Source organism: Lutra lutra, chromosome 14 (assembly GCF_902655055.1).
Source record: "Lutra lutra chromosome 14, mLutLut1.2, whole genome shotgun sequence".
Classification (NCBI taxonomy): Eukaryota; Metazoa; Chordata; class Mammalia; order Carnivora; family Mustelidae; genus Lutra; species Lutra lutra.
In genome coordinates this window covers 68,911,929-68,931,894 of record NC_062291.1, presented here as the reverse complement: position 1 = coordinate 68,931,894, position 19,966 = coordinate 68,911,929, and the positions used below count along the sequence as shown (strand labels likewise).

Sequence of the window (19,966 nt, the reverse complement as noted above, 5' to 3'; positions counted from 1 at the left end):
AAGTGAGACCCTGCTGGAGTACTGTCAGAACTGGCTTAGTCTCTCTTCTCTCTGCCCTCTTCAAGGTCGGAGACTCCCTGGAGAGCAGCTCTTCGCGCCACAGCCCTTTCAGCCGGCAAAGTTCCTCTTTTTTCTCTTTGGGGAACAGTGAGAAAAATCAGCAGATATGACGGTCCGTGGTATGGCCTCCACTCCTTAACTCGCTGCGGGGGAAAGAGGCAAAGCCTCATCGGGTGGAAACGCAGACCCGCCTCCTGCTTCCAGCCTCCCTGACGACACCCCCCGAGCTCCGGGCTGGCGGGCGGGGCCGCGGCGCGAGCGCACGCCACAGAAGGGGGCGTGGCCGCTCGGCTCGCGCGCTTGCAGCGTGCACGCCGGCCTCGCTCCTTCCTGCTCTTCCCAGGGTGATCAGCTGGTCTGCGCTCCCCTGACGTGGGCCGGGGCACGTCACCGCCGAATGGCAGCCTCCAGAAAGGCACCGCGAGTAAGGTGAGGGACTCTGCCCAGGAGCCGGCTTCTGGGCTGTGCGCGATCCCCGGGGCCCGGACGCGCATTTTGCACCCCAGAGGGCAGGAACCAGAAGGGGAGAAGCAGCAGGCGGCCCACCATAGTCCGGAGAGGGCCCCGGCTTGCGGGATCCCCCTGAGCGGGAGCAGGGGGAGGGGACCATTGCAGCCGGGCAAGTTCAGGTTCGTTTCAGGAGGGCCGCGTGCACCCTCGGGCAGCCCGATCCCGGCCCACGGACGTGTGTGCCCGCAGAGCTGCGGCGCTCAGCCCGAGGGTCGGTGTCGGTGTTCCACCTCTACCCCTGGCCTGGCAGGAAGGCCCCCGCTTTTGCAGGAAGTTGGCCCCTCTAGGCGCCTCCGGGTTTCCCGGGGAAGTGGGCGAGCCCCTGTCCTTGCCCCTCTTCCCGCGGAATATAATCTTCAGATTTACAGCCCTGACAATACAGCAGCAGTTCGCCTTATTGATCTACCATCGCCAGGAAGATTGGCACCCGCGGGCCCATCCCCACCCGCATGGTTTCAGAGGCTGTGTGAGGGAATAGTTTGGCATAATCTCTCCAAGATCCCACCAGTAACCTGTCCTGGGCTCTCCGTGGGGACAGGGCGGGTGGGAAGGGTAATCTCCTCGTCTCAGACACAATTCGGTTTATTCTCCCGCCACAACCGTCTATACTTCTGACAAAGTGAGAGACTGAGAAATGTTTGGAGATCACAAAGACGGGAAGCCAGAATCCTTGGCGATCCACACGGGATTGGGGTCAGTCATCCTCAGGCCAGTTGAGACTTGAGTGAATACACCTGGAAGCATGGCCAGGCTCACTTTCTGAACACAGACCGTGGCTTGTAGTTGTGATTTTGAGTGGACAGATCGCAAGCTGACCTTGACCTGGCCTTGGCCTTGCCATATCATGTTGGGGATGAGTAGAGAAGGAGGGATGAGTAGAGAACCAGGCCTATCTTGTGGAAGGATGTGGGGAGGTGTGGCAAACCTGGTGTGGAAGGAGTTGCCTTATATTAACTGCTGACAATGGGGTTAGGCAGGTGGCTGGCTAATGATGAATCAGGTCCTAGTCACGTAAGTAGCTTTGAGGACCAAGATTAGATTTATAGAATCACAACATTTTGAGGGCAGAAGGGTCTTTGAGCATCATCTGGCAGAGCCTCCTTACCACACACGGAAGGCAATTGAGAGGCTGAGAAGGGCTGTTTGCCCTAGGCCCTTTCCCTAGTGGCAAAATTTAAGAGCTACTCAGTGTAAACATGAGAACTTCTTGCGGTTTGGGTAAAACTGACTTAGGTAAAAAAGGGTTGAGCTGGCTTCTAGTGCAACTGAGTACAGGAGACCAACACTGGCATCAGACTTGGCCTCTTTTTTGCATCTCTTGGCTCTGATTTCTTAAGTATTGGCTTCATTCTCAGGCAGACTTTCCTTCTGGAAGTACAAGTAGCAGAAATAGAGCCCCAGCAGAATAGAGCCCTCTTTCCTAACGGTTGGAGCACAAATCCCAGATCTGATTTCCAGTGGGCTGACTTGACCTTATGTTTATTCCTGAACCAGTCGTGGCCACAAGAATAGATTGCCCAGGCCTGGGTCCCAGAACTTGGTGGGTGAGGGGATGAGATTCATCCCTACTCTGTGGACTGAAAATGGAGACAAGACAGTCTCAGATGGAAACCATTGTGCTTTGACCAAAAGAGGGAGGGGTAGACTTTGGGTGGGAAAAGACTGCATTTCTCACTACCGCACCCTAAAACTTGTTTCAGTATACCCTTATCTGAACTGAGGTGTGATTGAGCAACTTGGTCCTTGTTTGGTCCCATCCCAGTGATAGACGTGTATGATTCTCATGAACCAGGGTAAGGGGGATGATAAGCACAACCCTGCTGGGATTTCTTTAAAAAGAGAGAGAAAGAGGTACCCTACCCATCTTGTGCAAAGATTGAACAAGAAGTTCTTCACATGCTTCTTTCCCCAGACACACCTCCTGACACATGGTACATCATGACGCTGAGAAGGTGTAGGCTGAGGAAGTCCTGGGAATGGGAAGAGAACTGCTGGCAGTTGGGAGGCCTGGACTGTGGTTCTAGACAAGCTCTGTCACCAGCTAGCTCTGAGGTTTCCAGCAAGTTGTTTGATCTCTGTTTCTGTTTCTTTGTCTAGAGGAGGGAGCTGAGTTGGATGGTCCCTGAGGTACATTGTAGCTCTAACATTTTTTTTTTTTTTTAAAGATTTTATTTATTTGACAGAGAGAGATCACAAGTAGGCAGAGAAGCAGGCAGAGAGAGAGAGAGAGAGGAGGAAACAGGCTCCCTGTGGAGCAGAGAGCCGGATGTGGGACTCTATCCCAGGACCCTGAGATCATGACCCGAGCCGAAAGCAGAGGCTTAACCCACTGAGCCACCCAGGTGCCCCTGTAGCTCTAACATTTAAATGATAGCCCCTAAAAAAAAAAAAAAAGAAAAAAATGATAACCCTTCTTCAACTGAGCCTGAGAATGTATCTGTTCAAGGATCTTGGGTTCTGCAGAGACCAGGGTAGGACAGGAGCAGAACAACTGTAATGTTTACCTGCTTCATGGCCCCTTTGAGCCTGATGGGAAGGTAGAGGTAGTTATGCTTAGGGAGAGAGTTTGAATTCAAATTCTCCCATGAGCATCCTGTGTCGGACCTGATTTCTTGTCTTTGCACTTGTGTATGGCCTGTGGTACGTTATCTTTGTTCTCTTATCAAGTGAATGAGTAGAGTTACTTGTGAATAATTTCCCTCCAGCTCTCTTGCCCGTGTCCCAGTTAGTCACTGGGACCAGTTAACTCCGAATGTGTAGAGAAACTGACTTCCTTGGCTCACCGTCTTGTCAATGGGTATATGAAGTCAAGGGAAATCAGGTGATCTCTGTCCAAAAAAAAAAAAAAAAGTTTTCTTACTTTGTAAAATATTATAACAGCTTTATTGAGATGTAATTCATGTACCACACAGTTCCCCTTTTAAAAACATACATTTCAGTGGCTTTTAGAATATTTACTAGAGTTGTACAACCATCAGGACTGTCAGTTTAAAACCTCTTTATCCCCCTGCCAAGAGGAAACCCTGTACACGTTAGCGGGCAGTCCTCATTTCCCCCAGCTTCACTTAGCTCTAGGCAGTGGCCAGTTAGTTTCTGTCTCTATGGATTTGCCTCTTCTGGACATTGTGTACAGATACATGCAAAATACGGTTTTCTGTGACTGGCTATTTTCACTTCGCGTAAAATGTTTTCAAACTTCACTGTGTTGTAGCATGTTATTGTTACTTGATTCCTTTTTAATTGCCAAATAATATTCCATTGTATGGATAGACCACTTATTTATCCATTCATCAGTTGATGGACCTTTGCGTTGTTTCTACTTTTTGGTTATTACGAATATGCTATGAACATTTGTATACAAGTTTTTATGTGGACTTAGATTTTTCAGTTGCCCATACCTAGTGGAATTACTGAGTGTGGGATAATTCTTTCTTTATTTATTTTATTTTATTTTATTTATTTTTTTAATTAAAGATTTTTATTTATTTGATAGACAGAGATCACAAGTAGGCAGAGAGGCAGGCAGAGAGAGAGGAAGGGAAGCAAGCTCCCTGCTGAGCAGAGAGCCTGATGCGGAGCTCGATCCCAGAACCCTGGGATCATGACCTGAGCCGAAGGCAGAGGCTTTAACCCACTGAGCCACCCAGGCACCCCGGGATAATTCTTTATTTAATGTTTTGAGGAATACTGGACTGTTTTCCAAAGTCGCTACACCATTTTATATTCCCACCAGCATTGTTTGAGGGTTCCAATTTTTCCACATCCTTACCCATACTTGTTATTGTCTTTTTTTTATTATAACTTTCCTATTGCATGTGAAATTATATCTCATTATGGTTTTGATTTGCATTTCCCTAATGGATAAAGATGTTTAAAGTTTTTTCATGTGCTCATTGGCCATTTGTATATCTTCTTTGGAGAAATGTGTATTCAGAAATGTCTATTCGGGGGCGCCTAGGTGGCTCAGTGGGTTAAAGCCTCTGCCTTTGGCTCTGGTCATGATCCCAGTGGCCTGGGATCAAGCCCCATGTCAGGCTCTTTGCTTAGTGGGGAGCCTGCTTCCTCCTTTCTCTCTCTGCCTGCCTCTCTGCCTACTTGTGATCTCTGTTTGTCAAATAAATAAACAAAATCTAAAAAAAAAAAGTCTATTCAGATGCCCTTGACCATTTTAAAATTGGGTGGTCTTTTTATTGTTGAGTTGTAGTAGTTCTTTATATACTCTGGATGTTAGACTCTTATCAGATATGAGTTGCAAGTGTTTTGACTCATTTTTTGGTTGTCTTTTCACTTTTTTGATGGTATCCTTTGAAGTACAGAAGTCTTTAATGAAATCCATCGTATCTCTTTTCTTTGGTTGCTTACTCTTTTGGCGTCATATCTAAGAAATCATTGCCCACTCCAAGATCAGGCAGATTTATATCTGTTCTTCTAAGAAAACATTTTATGTTTATGATCCATTTTGAGTTAATTTTTGTTTATGGCATGTGGATATCTGGTTGTCCTAGCATTATTTGTTGGAAACTATTTTTTTCTCCGATAGTTTTGGCACTGTTGTCAAAAATTGGCAGTACTCATGAAACAAACTGAGGTTTCCTGGGGGTTGGGTAGGTAGGGATAGATTGGCTGGGTTATGGACATTGGGGAGGGTATGTGCTGTGGTGAGTGCTGTGAATTGTGTAAGCCTGATGATTCACAGACCTGTACTCCTGGGGCAAATAATACATTATATGTTAATTAAAAATATTTGAGAATAAATAAAAATAAAAATAAAACTCACACACAAAATTCACAGTAAATGTGAGGTTTATTTCTGAACTTGTTCTGTTTCATTGATCTGTAAGTCTGTCTTTATGCCAATATCATACTGTCTTGATTACTGTAGTTTTATTAGTTTTGACATCAGGAAGGATGAATCCTCCAACTTTGTTCTTTTTCAAGATTGATTTGGCTGTTCTGGATTCTATTTTCATAAGAATTTTAGGATCTGCTTCTCAATTTCTGCACGTACAAGCTAGCTGAAATTTGATAGGGGTTGCTTCTAGATTATTTTGGGGAGTATTGCCATTTTAACAATATTGAGTTGTCTTCTTTTTTTTTTTTTTTAAAGATTTATTTATTTGACACAGAGAGAGAGATCACAAGTAGGCAGAGAGGCAGGCAGAGAGAGAGGGGGAAGCAGTCTCCATGCTGAGCAGAGAGCCTGATGCAGGGCTTGATCCTAGGACTCTGAGATCATGACCTGAGCTGAAGGCAGAGGCTTAACCCACTGAGCCATCCAAGTGCCCCAATATTGAGTCTTCTAATCCATGAACATGGAATGTCTTTCCATTTATGTAGGTCTTCTTAAACTTCTTTCAAGAGTGGTGTGTCGTTTTCAGAGTGTAAGTTTTGCATCTATTTTAAATTTATTCCTAGGTATTTACTCTTTTGGTGCTGTTTTAAGTGAACTTTTCTTAATTTCACTTGTGGATTCTTCATTTTAAGTATATAGAAAAACAATTTATTATTGTATATTAATTTTGTATCTGGCAGCCTTGATGAGCTTGTTTGTTCTAATTCTTTTGTGTAGATTCTTTAGGATTTTCTATATTGAAGATAATGTCCTTTGCAAGTAGAGATAATTTTCCTTCTTTTCTAATCTAGGTGCCTCCTCCAGTACAATGTTGACCGAAGTAGCAAGATTGGACATCTTTGTCTTGTTCTTGATCTTAGGGGGAAAACATTTGGCCTTTTAACATTAAAGATGATGCTAGCTTGGGGATTTTTGTAGTATTCTTGATCAGTTTGAGGAATTTCTCTTCTTCCGATTTACGGAGTGCTTTTATCATGGAGAAGTGTTGGATTTTGTCAAAATGCTTTTTCTCTGTCTGTTGAGGTGGTCATGTAGTTTTTATTTTTTATTCTATTGATAATTTTTATTACATTAATTTTTGTATGTTGACCTAATCTTGCTTCCCTGGGACAAATCCTGTTGGTGATGGAGTATGATCTTTTTTTTTTTTTTTTTAAAGATTTTACCCATTTATTTGTCAGAGAGAGAGAGAGAGAGAAAGAGCAGCAGGCAGGGGGAGAAGCAGACTCCGCACTGAGCAGGGAGCCTGATGCAGGACTCGATCCGAGGATATCCGGGATCATGACCTGAGCCAAAAGCAGACGCTTAACTGACAGAGTCACCCAGGCGTCCTGGTGTATGATCCTTTTTTATATGTTACTGGATTCAGTTTTGCTAGTATTTTCTTGAGGACATTTGCACTTATATTTATAAGAAATACTGATATGTTTTATTTTTTAATGAAAGAATATGTGATTCCCTCAATAAAGAACATCCCATTCGGTCCTACAAAATTAAGTTCTCTGGGAATCGACCTGGAGTGATTAGTGAAAATCTCTGGTCTTCTGGTTCTCTGTGTGGTAGACTGACCTAATGTGGGCTCTTCTCCCTCTACTGACACATAAAAATGTGGTAAATATAATAAAATTACTTTTATGTTCATAGCTGAATAAAATCCAAACCCTTTGTATCACCTATTAAAGGCTTCTTGTTGCCTCTCTGATCTTGTCTCCTAACCACGTATACATTTCTTCCTGCCAGCACGTGCAACCACACTGGCCTCTTTGCTTTCTCTGATGTGTACCAGGCATACTTCTGCCTTAGGGCCTTTGCCCTTAAAATTCCCCTTTTCTAGAACATTCTTTTCTTAGACATTCACATGGCTTGATTCCTCACTTTTTTAAAGGACTCTATCTAGAATATCATCTGTTAGCAAAGAGACCTTGCCTGGCAACCCCATATAAAATCACCTTTCACCTTACCTCTCTGACACTCTTCCTTTTGCCCTGCTTTACTTTTCTTCATAGAACACATACTCCCTGATAGACCATATTCTTGTTTTTTATCGTTTGGAGGTTAAACTGGATCCTTCTCTTTTCAGCATCCTCTAGCCCCTACCCCCCACCCTTGTATACCTCCTGAGATCAGAGATGCTGTCTGTTTTGTTCACTGTTATGTCTAGAGTATGTTATGTCTAGGCCTGGATTATAGAAGAGTTTCAATGAATATTTGTTGACTGAATGGACTTGAGAGAAAAGAAATCCTCAGGTGCCAGAAATTTGGGCGAACTTAAAGCTTGAATGGTAGCTGGTATGCTGAGCCTGGGGGGGTTATCACACTCAGAGGCCTTCATACCTGGGGTCCAGGGCATCATACTATCCCTGTATGGGGATGGGAGAATTGTGGGTAAATCTCCTATCAAAGAAAGTAAAGTGGAAATTAGTTTTATAAGCAAACAACAGGGACAGTAGTGTTTGTCTAGGACATGTCTAATTTTCATACATAAAGTAGTCTCTACTGAAGATAAGCTCTTCTTCTTCTTTTTATTTTTTTTTTAAAAGATTTTATTCATTTATTTATTTGAGGGAGAGAACATGAGAGGGGTGAGGGTCAGAGGGAGAAGCGGACTCCGTGCAGAGCAGGGAGCCTGATGTAGCACTCGATCCTGGGACTCCAGGATCATGACCTGAGCCAAAGGCAGTCACCTAACCAACTGAGCCACCCAGGTGCCCCCTGAAGATAAGCTCTTAATAAAAGATTACAAAACATGTAAGGAATAACTTAGTGAGGGGAAGCCAGCAGACCCAGCGAACTTGAAGATTTTGACCTTCTAATGGGAATTCTAAAATAAGAGCCCCAAATAATTAAAGCTAAGAGAAGGAATGGAAACCGTAGTGAAAGAATGGGACACCATGAGGAAAGAGCAGGCAGTTTAAAAAGAACCAAATAGAATTTATACGTGTGAAAAATACAGTTATTGCAAATAAAGTCTTTTTAGACTAGTTAGGAGATGAGACATAGCTGAAGAGAATTCAAGAATTAGAGGTTAGATCTGAGAAGGTTTGCCTTCCATGGTGCTGTTCTAGCTGCAAGTTTTATCTGAGACTTTTACTTATTTCGTTATGATACCAGGGTTAGAGTCCTTCTGAGTCATGAAGGAAAACTGCTAAGTCAAGTAGATATCCTCTCTAACTAAGCCTTGCCACGTTTCCTATGGTCAAAGTCTGCAATATCCTGTTCTTTCTCTTCTTAAGGGCGAATCACCAGGATTTTCAGCTGAAAAATTTAAGAATAATTGAGCCTAACGAGGTGACACACTCAGGAGACCCAGGTGTGGAAAGAGGTAATATTGTGCTTACTAATTAGATGGAATGTCTCGAAAGAATTTTAGGTCCCTGTACCCTATTCCCAAGTTGGGAGAAAAGAGAGGGTAAAGGATTAAAAATTCCTCGTGGCTGGGACTAAGGGGGCATATATTTGGAAATTAAAAACCATTTTGTCCTTTGGGTTCTGGGTAGTTGGTTACTGTTTATGTATTTACCACTTTCTTTAGGTAGTAAGTTACAGAATTATAATTTTTGTATGTCCTCCTTCGGGATTAGGCAGTGGTGGAGGAGGAGGAGAGAGAGATTCTTATTGAAAATGCCCGGTTCTAGGGTCTAGGGGTGCCTGGGTGGCTCAGTCATTTAAGTTTCCCACTCTTGATTTCGCCTCAGGTCATGATCTCAGGCTTGTGAGATCGAGCCCAGCATCTGACTCCAGGCTTAAGAGTCTCTCCCCCACTGTGCACACCCCACCCACCCCACCAAAAGCCCAATTCTAGTTTTCCCCATCTCTGATGTAAACTTTTAGTGGTTACTTTAGAGGTTGGCTTTCAATTTTTGTTGTAAAATTTTGAAAAGAGAAAAGTTAATAGTATCCTACTCTGCTGTATCAATTATGCATTCAGGAAAATCTTTTCGGGAAAAATTTCTGGAACCATGCTCTCTTCCCAGAACTGGTTAGTTGTATTGTTGGGTTGCTAGAAACCTGAATTCTGAAAAGTGGTAAATTATTCTATTTCTATCCCTAGGAAACTAGTGCTTTTCTCTGGGCCGCCTAGGAAAACCAGAGCACTTCCTTTTAGTCGATTGAAAAAATTGATTACTTGAAGTTCATCAACCATGACTGTTCTCTTTTTGGCAGAGCAGTGCTATAACTGCTTGCAATTAGGTCCCTTTTCTTTAAAAATATAAATATATCCAACATATTTTGGGTGGTATTTGGGAGGAGAAGAAGATGGAAGAAGGAAGGGGAAAAAGAATAAGGGAAGGTAAATAGTGACAATTATCAAATGTAGAGTTCAGAGAGAACTTCTCTTTAGTTTGTCTGAAGAAAGAAGGTTGCAGGGAACATCAGTTGTCTGGGGTTGCAGATCCCAACTAGAAACCGGAGCCCACTTGTTTTGATTCCATTGGTCTTCAAATACTTTAAGAGAGCCTCTGTCATGTCCTCTAGGTAATGTGGTAAAATAGAGCATAGACTTGGGAGTTGGATAGATATTGGGTCCTGGTGCTTGATAATCCTGTTGACTGGGGCAAGTGTTTAACTCTTGTTTCTTTATCTGTAAAATGGGAATACCGCAGCCTCTCTTGGGAGGGTTATTTTGAGAACTGGCCGCCTGTGTATGTAAAGCCCTTGGTCCTCACTCAGCAGTGAGACCAAGAAGCAAACCAGTGCCTGAAAAGTGATTGATGCTGGCGGAGCAGCCTGGCAGCTCTGTGTTTGTTAAGATGCTGAAATTGGAGTAAACCAGCCCCTTCTATTCTTATAATGAGACATGTAGGAAACCCAGCTGGTTTTGCAGATCCAGATTCAAATAATATTTCTTGAGCTTTTATAATGTACCAGATGCTGTGCATGGTGCTTTCACATGTGTTGTTTCAAGCTGAATTCTGTCCACCTGGTGAGGTAAACACAGTGTGCTTTTCATGTACTTCTAAGAGAAAAGTTGCATTTATGATAAAGGCTGAAGGTTTCGGAACTTATTTCTGAAAGCAAGCCCACATATGCAAGAGACTTTGAAATGAGTCATTCTCTTTAAAGCACGATTTAAAAATACCTGGCAGTGTTTGGGCTAAGGTTACATCATGGACTAGGCTTGTTGCTCTTGGCTTCCTACTTCCCTGCACACCCTGATTAACTCTTGGCTGCTTCTAAATTTCTGAAGGTGATGGAATGTGGAAATGTTGAGCAGATGCTGTAATACGACGTCGTCTAGTATCCTAGCTCTCCTCTTTCACTGAAGATGCATTACTGTTGATTGTATTGAGTCTGAAAAGATCACGACACAAAGTTGGGACATTGCTCAGCCATCTTTGAGCACGTATATGTAGGTCTTATTCAGGAATGAGGATGACATGTCCCTTTCTTGAGGGGAAACATTAGGTTCATGTGTTGCACTATTTATCGCTCTGCTTCCATGGTTAGTTAATTGTGTATCTAACTCTATGAATTGAACACACATGACATTTACTATGTGCCAGGCACTGTTTCTAAGTGTGTTGAGTGTGTTGTATATAGTAACCTATTTGATCCTTATAAGACCCCCCCCCGCCCCCACCTGGGCCCAATCTCTCTGGGCGGCTGCTTTGTCCCCCCCATGCTGGCTGCTCACCCATTCCATCACTTGCAGGGCTACAACGGCCCCGGCCACATTTATGCATGGAAGCTGCCTCCGCAGCCACAGCCCATTGCTTTGGCCCTTGTCACTCATGGTCTTCTTCACCTTGGCTGCCGCTGCCGCTGCCGCTCACCATGTCCTAACTGTGGGCTGTGGTATTGGGAGTTCTTTCTTTTTGTCTGGTAGGGGTGACGAAAAAGTGGCTGCATCTGACGCAGCAGGCCAACCACTCGTGAAGGGCATGGAGGAGGAGGAGGAGGAGGAGCAGGAGGCAGAGATGGTGGTGACGGCAGGTGGCGTTGTGTGGAGAAGTGTGAAATGCCACTGTAGTAGAGTACGACCGTCAAGAGGAACAAGGCGAGGATGAGGCAGGAAATGGTGATGAAGGCCGGAGTGTGGTGGTGAGGAGCTTCTGGAGCCAGAGGATGCCTTCGACCCGTTCCGTTTCGCCTTGGATGGTTTTCAGTTTGTAATTGAGGATTTTGTGCTTGCCATTGGTTTTGCTGACTTTATTGATGAAGTCAGTGACAATGTTGATATGTACCATAGTCAGTGCCATTGAAATCCTTAAGTCAGAATGTGCCTAAATAGAAGCCACATTCTGTAAGGAAATGAATGATCTTGACAGAAAATACATTTGCTTGCGTCACGTGTTTGCTTTTTAAGTTCCAGATGCCCAGGCTGTTCTCCAGAGTCGTTAAATTAGACGTCCCCCAGGTAGTTCTCTTTTGCAGCCAAGGTTGAAATACTGCTCCAGGGGAAGTCCACATTTTGGCTTGACTCTTTTTAATGTTAACTTGCTTAGAAATACGGTTTGAAACCCCTGAAAATGTCCTAGTAAAGTTTCAGATGCAAGCTTACAAGGTCACAGTGGGCTTTATTTTGAACCCAGTTGGAAGTGTTGACATATAAACTTAGGTTGGATCAGATAACTGTGATCTCTCTTTCTTAGATAGATGAGAAATTACAGGCTCAGTAGATTAGACAAAAGGAAAGGATGCTCCTCAGTAAAGTATTCGGAAGCAGGTATAATGCAAGGAACATGGGCACGTTGGAGTTGTGAATAGGCCCGTTTCCAGTGACTCTGTCTTTTAAGTATTTCTGTCGTTTGGAGACTCTGAGATGGAGTCCTAAGGCTGGTGGTTGAAGCTACCCTTGCAGATTAAGAATGGGGTACTTTGGGGCACCTGGGAGGCTCAGTGGGTTAAGCCTCTGCCTTTGGCTCAGGTCATGGTCTTAGGGTCCTGGGATTGAGCCCCGCATTGGGCTCTCTGCTCAGCTTCTCCCTCTCTTTCTACCTGCCTCTTTGCCTACTTGTGATCTCTCTCTCTGTCAAATAAAGAAAACCTTAAAAAAAAAAAAAGATGGGGTACTTTTTCAGTGAGTCCCAAGGTCAGTATAGTACCTCATAGGGGGATCTATGGGAGGTAACCATCATGACTGAAACTTCTGTAGCTCCAGATGCTGGTGATGATGGAGAAGAAGCAGATGAAAATGTTGAAGAAAAAGAAACTTAAAAAGATCCATACCTAGCAGGATTCAAGTTACAGTGAGTCTGGACGTTAGTCCTTGAAGATAGCTGGGAGTGTAATGGCCCCAGCTTAACTCTGTGTTACAGCATTGTATTTAGGGTGCTTTTGGTTAAGTAAAATATTTTTCATGGCAGAATCTGACACACTGGTAGCACCGAATGCTGGTGAGGAAGGAGAGCAGTAAGAATGCTCATTCATTAACGGCAGGAATGCAAAATGGTATACAGCCACTCTGGAAGACCATTTGTCTGTCACTTGCTTACAAAACTAGATACATCCTTACCTTATGACCCAGTGGTCATGCTCCTTGGTATTTACCCAAAGGAGTTGAGAACTTATGTCCACACAAGGACCTGCACATGGATGTTTGTAGCAGCTTCATACATGATGGACAAAACTTGGAAGTAACCAAGATGGCCTTCAGAAAATGAACGTATAAATAACTTGTGGTAGGGGCGCCTGGTTGGCTCAGTGGGTTAAGCCTCTGCCTTTGGCTCAGGTCATGATCTCAGGGTTCTGGGATCGAGCCCCACATTGGGCTCTCTGCTGAGCAGGGAGCCTGTTTCCCCTCTCTGCCTGCTGGTGATCTCTCTCTCTCTCTGTGTGTGTGTGTCAAATAATAAATAAAATCTTAAAAAAAAAAGGAAAAAAAAAAAAACTTGTGGTATATCCAAACAACGGACTGTTATTCGTCACTAAAAATAAATGAGCTGTCAAGCCATGAAAAGACACAGAAGAACCTTAAATACATATCGCTTACTGAAAGAAGCCTGTCTGAAAAGGCTTTGAATTTTATGATTCCACCTGTTTGACTTTCTGGAAAAGGCAAAACTATGAAGACAGTAAAAAGATTAGTCATTTTCAGGGGTGGAGGGGCAGTGAGAGGAGGAATAAGTAGACTGAGCAGAGAGGATTTTAGGGTAATGAAAACTATTAAGCTATTTCATATGATGCTATATCCTGGGTACATGACATTAAGCATTTCTCAAAACCTATGGAATGGACCACACCAAGAGTGAATCCTAGTATGAACCATGGATTTAGGGGGATAATAACATGTCCATGTAGGTTCTTGGAGGAGTAACAAATATACCACTCTGGCAAGGGATCTTTTTATAAAAACTTACTTTTTTTTTTTTCAAGTTTTTATTTAAACTTCAGTTTGTTAACATACAGTGTGATGTTAGTTTCAGTTGTACAGTTTGGTGATTCAGTACTTACTTACAATACTGGTGCCCATCACAACCAGTGCCCTCCTTTTTTTTTTTTTTAAGGATTTTATTTATTTGATAGAGATCACAAGTAGGCAGAGAGGCAGGCGGTGGGGGGGGGAAGCAGGCTCCCCGCAGAGCAGAGAGCCCGATGTGGGGCTCGATCCCAGGACCCTGGGGTCATGACCTGAGCCAAAGGCAGAGGCTTTATTTATTTTTTTAAAGATTTTATTTATTTATTTGACACAGAGATAGAGATCACAAGTAGGCAGAGCAGCAGGCAGAGACAGAGGAGAAGCAGGCTCCCTGCTGAGCAGAGAGCCCGATGTGGGGCTCGATCCCAGGACCCTGAGATCATGACCTGAGCTGAAGGCAGAGGCTTTAACCCACTGAGCCACCCAGGTGCCCCAAGGCAGAGGCTTTAACCCACTAAGCCACCCAAGCGCCCCGACCAGTGTCCTCCTTAATCTCCATCCCCCATTCCTCCCACCCACTTCCCCTCTGGTAACCATCAGCTCTCCGTAGTTATGAGTCTGTTTCTTGGTTTTCCTCTCCTTCCCCACCCCACCCATGTTCATTTGTTTTGTTTCTTAAATTCCACATATGAGTGAAATCATCTGGTATTTGTCTTTCCCGGACTTATTTCACTTAGCATAATACACTCTTGCTCCGTAGGTGGGGAGGTCTTGATTGTGGAGGAGGCATTTATGTTCGGAGAAGGGAGGTATATGGGAACTCTGTATAAATCTGTTAATCTATAACTCTTAAAAAAAAAAAATCTATTTTAAAAATGAGCTGGAAAAACTCATTATTCAACCTGAATTCTAGTAGTATAGTTTTGTGCTACTAAATGGGATATAGAAAAATATGTATGGTCACTGTTTTATAACTGGCTTTTTGTGAAGTTACTTTGTTATATATCCATGGGACTATAACTAGAGAGTGTCCTTATCTAGTCATATATCTGTAGTTACCATACAGTATGATTTATCAGAACTGTTTGCTGATACCGGTACTTTTTTGAGAAAAAGTTTTTTTGAAGAACTAGCAAAAGTGATTTGAAAGTAAGCTTACATCATCTGAGCCTTTAACACATAGAAATAGTCTGTATTCACTAGGAGGCAGTGCTCTTTTTGAGTACATAGAAATTAGTAAAAGTTTAAGAATTTCTAGTAAGACTACATTTACTATTTTCTTTTTAATGATTTTCATATTTCTGTTTCCTTGAGCTGGTGACTCTCTCCCCAAAAGGTCTAGCTTTATTGGGATAGACTCCTAGGGACCCCTGCGACTTTTTCAGGGCTGTTTGAAAACCCTGCATCTACTCTGCTCCCGCCATATTTTAGAACGGCAAACACAGACCACTGAGGGTCCTATCCCCTTCTCCTTCAGGTTGCACACCCAGTTGATAGCAGGTATTCACTAGAGTACATGACTTTGACTTTGATTTGTAGTGGACTCACCTTTCTATTCCTAATCTGTGGTTGGCTGTTTAACAAAAGTATAAATCATACCTCTTTTAATGCAGTCAGACTTAAGCAGAAAGACACCAGTAAAAGAAAATAAAAATCATTCTAGGGGCACCTGGGTGGCTCAGTCGGTTAAGCATCTGCTCAGGTCCTGGGATCTAGCTCCTGTGTCGGGTTCCCTGCTGAGCAGGGAGTCTGCTTCTCCCTTTCCTCCCTCTCCTCCCCGACTGTGCTCTCTCTTGCTCTCTCTCTCTTTCAAATAAGTAAATAAAATCTTTTTTTTTTTTTGGTAAATAAAATCTTTTAAAAAAAAAATCACTCCAAATGTTTCTATTGAAAGGTAACCACTAATTAACATTTGGGTGACTGGCTTTCTAGAAACTTCTCTGTGCATTATACACATACATGATTTTAAATAAGAATGGTTTTATACATCTTCTTTTGTAATCTTTTTTTTTCTTTTCTTTTTTTAAAGATAGCGAGCGAGAGAGAGAGCACAAGTGGGAAGGAGAGGGAGAAACAGGCTCACTGCTGAGCAGGAAGGCTGACGCAGGGCTCCATCCCAACCTGAGTTGAAGGCAGACGCTTCACTGACTGACCGCCCCTTGTAATCTGTTCTTAATCACCCACCAGTGTTGGTGTCTTTGCAAGTTAAGTATAGATCTGTGTAATTTTTTTTTTTGGTCTTTGTAACTTTTAATGATTTTGTAGTGCATTTACCCAGTTATGTATTTCTCCCCCAGTTTTCTTTTTCATTATAAACAAAGATAAACAGGTATCTTTGTGCATCTGTTTATTTCTTTAGAAAATAGTTCTGGAAGTGAAAGAGGTAACAGATCAGTTTGGAAATGAGCATTAGTAGCTCAACTTTTCTTGCCACAAATGGCTATTTGGAAGTGGTATATAAGAACTGTGACCTTTGGAGCTTCTGGGACCTTTGGTTTTGGTCTGGTGGTGGGGTGGGTAGTTTGAAGATGCCCCTGGGGTGGGACAGCTGGCAGGTGCATCTCTAGGGCTCCCTTTGAACTAGTCATTGAGTTGCATGGGGCAGACTGGTTTTGGAACTAACTCTGCTATTGTTTCAGAGGGTGGAATGGCTCCAAAGGTCACCTCTGAGCTGCTTCGGCAGCTGAGACAAGCCATGAGGAACACGGAGTATGTGGCCGAACCAATCCAGGCCTACATCATCCCGTCGGGAGATGCCCACCAGGTACTGAGTGGAGATGGGCCGGTGATGGATCTCATCAGCCTCTCCTCTGTTTTCATTCTTTTCCCCCATCCCCAGTGTCTTTGTAGGATTCTAGTTGTCAGTCTACAACGAAGCATGTCCTCAAGCCCTGGAGGGGCTGTGTCTAATAGGGTCTCACTGAATGCTTGTTGACTTGGCCCTGACTTCCTTAGTTCTGGTGAATGTAGCCAGCTTTCAATAACCTGCGGAAGCATTAATGGACAAAAGGAGGGGAAGAGGTCTAGGCCTTTGTGTTGCTTACATACTTTACCCCATCTTCTGTCACACCCTGTCCTTCCAAGAATTGTCCGTCCTGCCTACCTTCTCCCTATCCAGACTGTCCCATCCCTCTGACATGGCTGGAAGAACAGCCAGAAAGTTGTCGTGATCTCTACCCCAGCAGATTGTAGGCATAATTCTGAACACCACCCTCTCCTCTCCTTCCCCCACCAACCATTACCTTTGATGGAAGCAACTCAGTAAATGCCCTTTACCTCTGAGAACACTAGTGCCCTAAACATGGAGGAGTTGGGTTTGGAGAGGTGGAGACTGCATGTGATGGGGCTGAAGGGCAGGAGGGTGAAAGGATTCTAGTATCTACTCTTTGAGGTCGTTGAGTCAGCAAGTGTTTGAATGGGACTGCAGGGTTCCAAAGGTGAATTTAAGATTAAACTCTTGCCCTCACTATGCTTATGGTTTGATAGAGGAAAGAGATAACATAAAAAGTACTGTTCTTACATGGAGTCATCTCTACATATATACTTTATAGCCTTCACTTATGTGCAAGGCACTGCCCTAGGTGAGTTGCAGGACACGAAGGTGAGAATGGCCCTGTTCTCGAGAAGCATATGGTTGAGTCATGAAGTAAAGACATGTCTGTATGACGAGGTGGAATGTGGCAGTGCCATCAAGAAATGTGGACAGGGTCACCTGGGTGGCTCAGTGGGTTAAAGCTTCTGCCTTTGGCTCAGGTCATAATCCCAGGGTCCTGGGATAGAGCCCCGCATCGGGCTCTCTGTTCAGCGGGGAGCCTCCTTCCTCCTCTCTCTCTGCCTGCCTCTCTGCCTGCTTGTGATCTCTGTCTGTTTAAACAAAACAAAACAAAAAACAAAACAAAACAAAAAAAAGAAATGCGGACAAAGCACTGGAAGCTTGAGGGTGAGAGGGAAGATGATGGAAGGTTTCATGAGCAGGGGAGGCATTGGAACTGGATGTTGAAGAATGGGTAGAGTTGGATAAGTAGAGGAAGTGGAAAGGATTCTGGGTGGCAAGGTTAATAGGAGCAAAGGCGGAGATGCAGGGAAGGTTGAAGCGCTTTTCGGAAACACCATGGCAAATCCCCCTGGCAGAAGCCCAAGGAGGGCATAAGCTATAGGGGGAAATACAGCTAGTCCTGTAGGATCCTTAAGTTGTAGGTAATAAAAACTGCCTTGAGGTCCTCTGAACAATGAAAAGGCTTTATAAGGCTATAAGGGCAGGGCCACTGCTTTGGGCCAACTCCAGCTTGTGAATGATGGTATCTGGACTTGTGGAATGTCAGGGCCTCAGATTGGGGGGGGGGGTCTCATGGAACCTGAGGGCAGGAACTCAGCTGGCCCAGAACAACTGGGATGGGAAGGGCTTCAGCTCTTGCTGTAGATCAGTTTCTCCCTTTTTTAGGCAAGGTAGATGGTAAGTAGGGGGCCATCCAACAGTTCCCACATTTATATCTCTTGTTCTTTTTTACTTTCAAGATACCAGACTGAGCTAGAACCTCAATCCCAACATCCAGAGTCCTGGGTGAGAACTTGATTAGCACCGTAGCTTGGTGTTGAACCTGGGTCCTGGTGTGTGTGTGCATGTGTGTGCGCGCGCCTATGTGGGATGGCATGTAGTGCTGACATGACTGGTGAGGGTCCACCATGATGGAGGGGTGGCATGGAAGAGATTACTGTTAAATTGAACAGTTGCTAAAAGATGTCCACTTTAACTAGCCTCTCTTCTGCTCCTCCCAAAGGTGTCAGACCCCATGGTGGCGACAGTAGCGTTAACCTAGGGTAGCAGGAAGCTTGGACTCCTGCCTGGAAACAAGATTTCCTGGCCTCAGGAGCAAATGAAGGGCTGAAATGAATAACCAAAGGGATTGGATATTTTGGGGCAATAGCGTGAAGTTCAGTGTACTTTGGTGTTTGGAACAGTATTCCCCAAACAGTATTTCACAGTATTCCTGTTGTGTCTCAAGGTGTTCTGCAGAAAGCATATTCAGTGGTCAAGAAAATAGTGAAATGAGCTTTTTATTATTATTATTAATTTTATCATTATCCTGTTGTTATTATTTTATTATTATGGTAAGCAAGTTTAACATTAAATTTATCATCTCAGCTATTTTTTTTTTTTAAGATCTTATTTATTTGAGAGTGAATGAGAGAGACCATGCATGAGTGGGGTGGGGGGTTGCGAGGAGGGGTTGTGAGGGAGAGGGAGAAGCAGACTTCCTGCTGAGCAGGGAGCCCCGGGGAGCCCAACCTGGGGCTCAGTTCCAGGACCCTGGGACCCAGGACCTCAGCTGAAGGCAGATGTTTAACTGACTGAGCCACCCAGGCGCCCCCATCTCAACTGTTTCTAACTAACACAATAGTGTTAACTGTGTTTACATTGTTAGGTAATAGATCTCTAGAACTTCTACATCTTGTGGAACTGAAACTCTGTACCCATTGAATGTCCCCTACCCTCGCCTCCCACTAATCACCACTCTACTTTCAGTTTCTAAGAGTTTGACTGCTTTATATACCTTATATAAATGGAATCAAACCATTGTCTTTTTGTGGCTGCCTTATGTCACTTAGCATAATGTCTTTAAGGTATAGCTTATGATAGGATTTCCTTTTTATTTATTTTTTATTTTTTTTAAAGATTTTATTTATTTATTTGAGGGAGAGAGAGACAGTGAGAGAGAACATGAGAAGGGAGAAGGTCAGAGGGAGAAGCAGACTCCTTGTGGGGCTGGGAGCCTGATGCGGGACTCCATCCCGGGACTCCAGGATCATGACCTGAGCTGAAGGCAGTGGCTTAACCAACTGAGCCACCCAGGTGCCCAGGATTTCCTTTTGAAAGGCAGAATGATAACCCATTGTATGTATATGCCTTTTTTTTTTTTTTTATATATACCACATTTAAAAAAATCTTTTCATCTATTGATGAACATTTAGGTTGCTTCCAGCTCTTGGCTCTTGTGTATAATGCTACAGGGAACATGGGTATATAAATGTCTCTTCAGGAGCCTGTTTTCAGTTATTTTGGATGTATACCCGGAAGTGGAATTGCTGAATCATATAGCAGTTCTATGTTTTTTTTTTAAAGTAAACTCTATCTCTAATGTGGGGCTCGAACTCGGGACCCCAAGATCAAGAGTCTCATGCCTCTATTGACTGAGCTGGCTAGGTGCTCCAGTAATTCTTTTTAAATTTATTGAGGAACTCATACT

The 19,966-nt window shown here is 43.7% G+C and overlaps 1 protein-coding gene across 4 annotated transcripts in view; it reads left to right on the top strand.

The window, feature by feature from the left end:
- The first annotated feature begins 334 nt into the window (after positions 1-334).
- XPNPEP1 (X-prolyl aminopeptidase 1) overlaps positions 335-19,966 on the top strand; it is a 53,931-nt gene continuing 34,299 nt past the window's right edge. For 2 of the 4 annotated variants that reach the window (XM_047702221.1, XM_047702218.1), the window contains exons 1-3: positions 335-489; positions 8,656-8,744; positions 16,361-16,485. In XM_047702221.1, coding sequence (XP_047558177.1) covers positions 458-489; positions 8,656-8,744; positions 16,361-16,485 — 246 coding nt within the window. In that variant the 5' untranslated portion in view covers positions 335-457. Of the gene's footprint in view, positions 490-8,655; positions 8,745-15,789; positions 15,927-16,360; positions 16,486-19,966 lie in introns of those variants that run through there. The other 2 variants (XM_047702219.1, XM_047702220.1) reach the window with 2 other exon arrangements.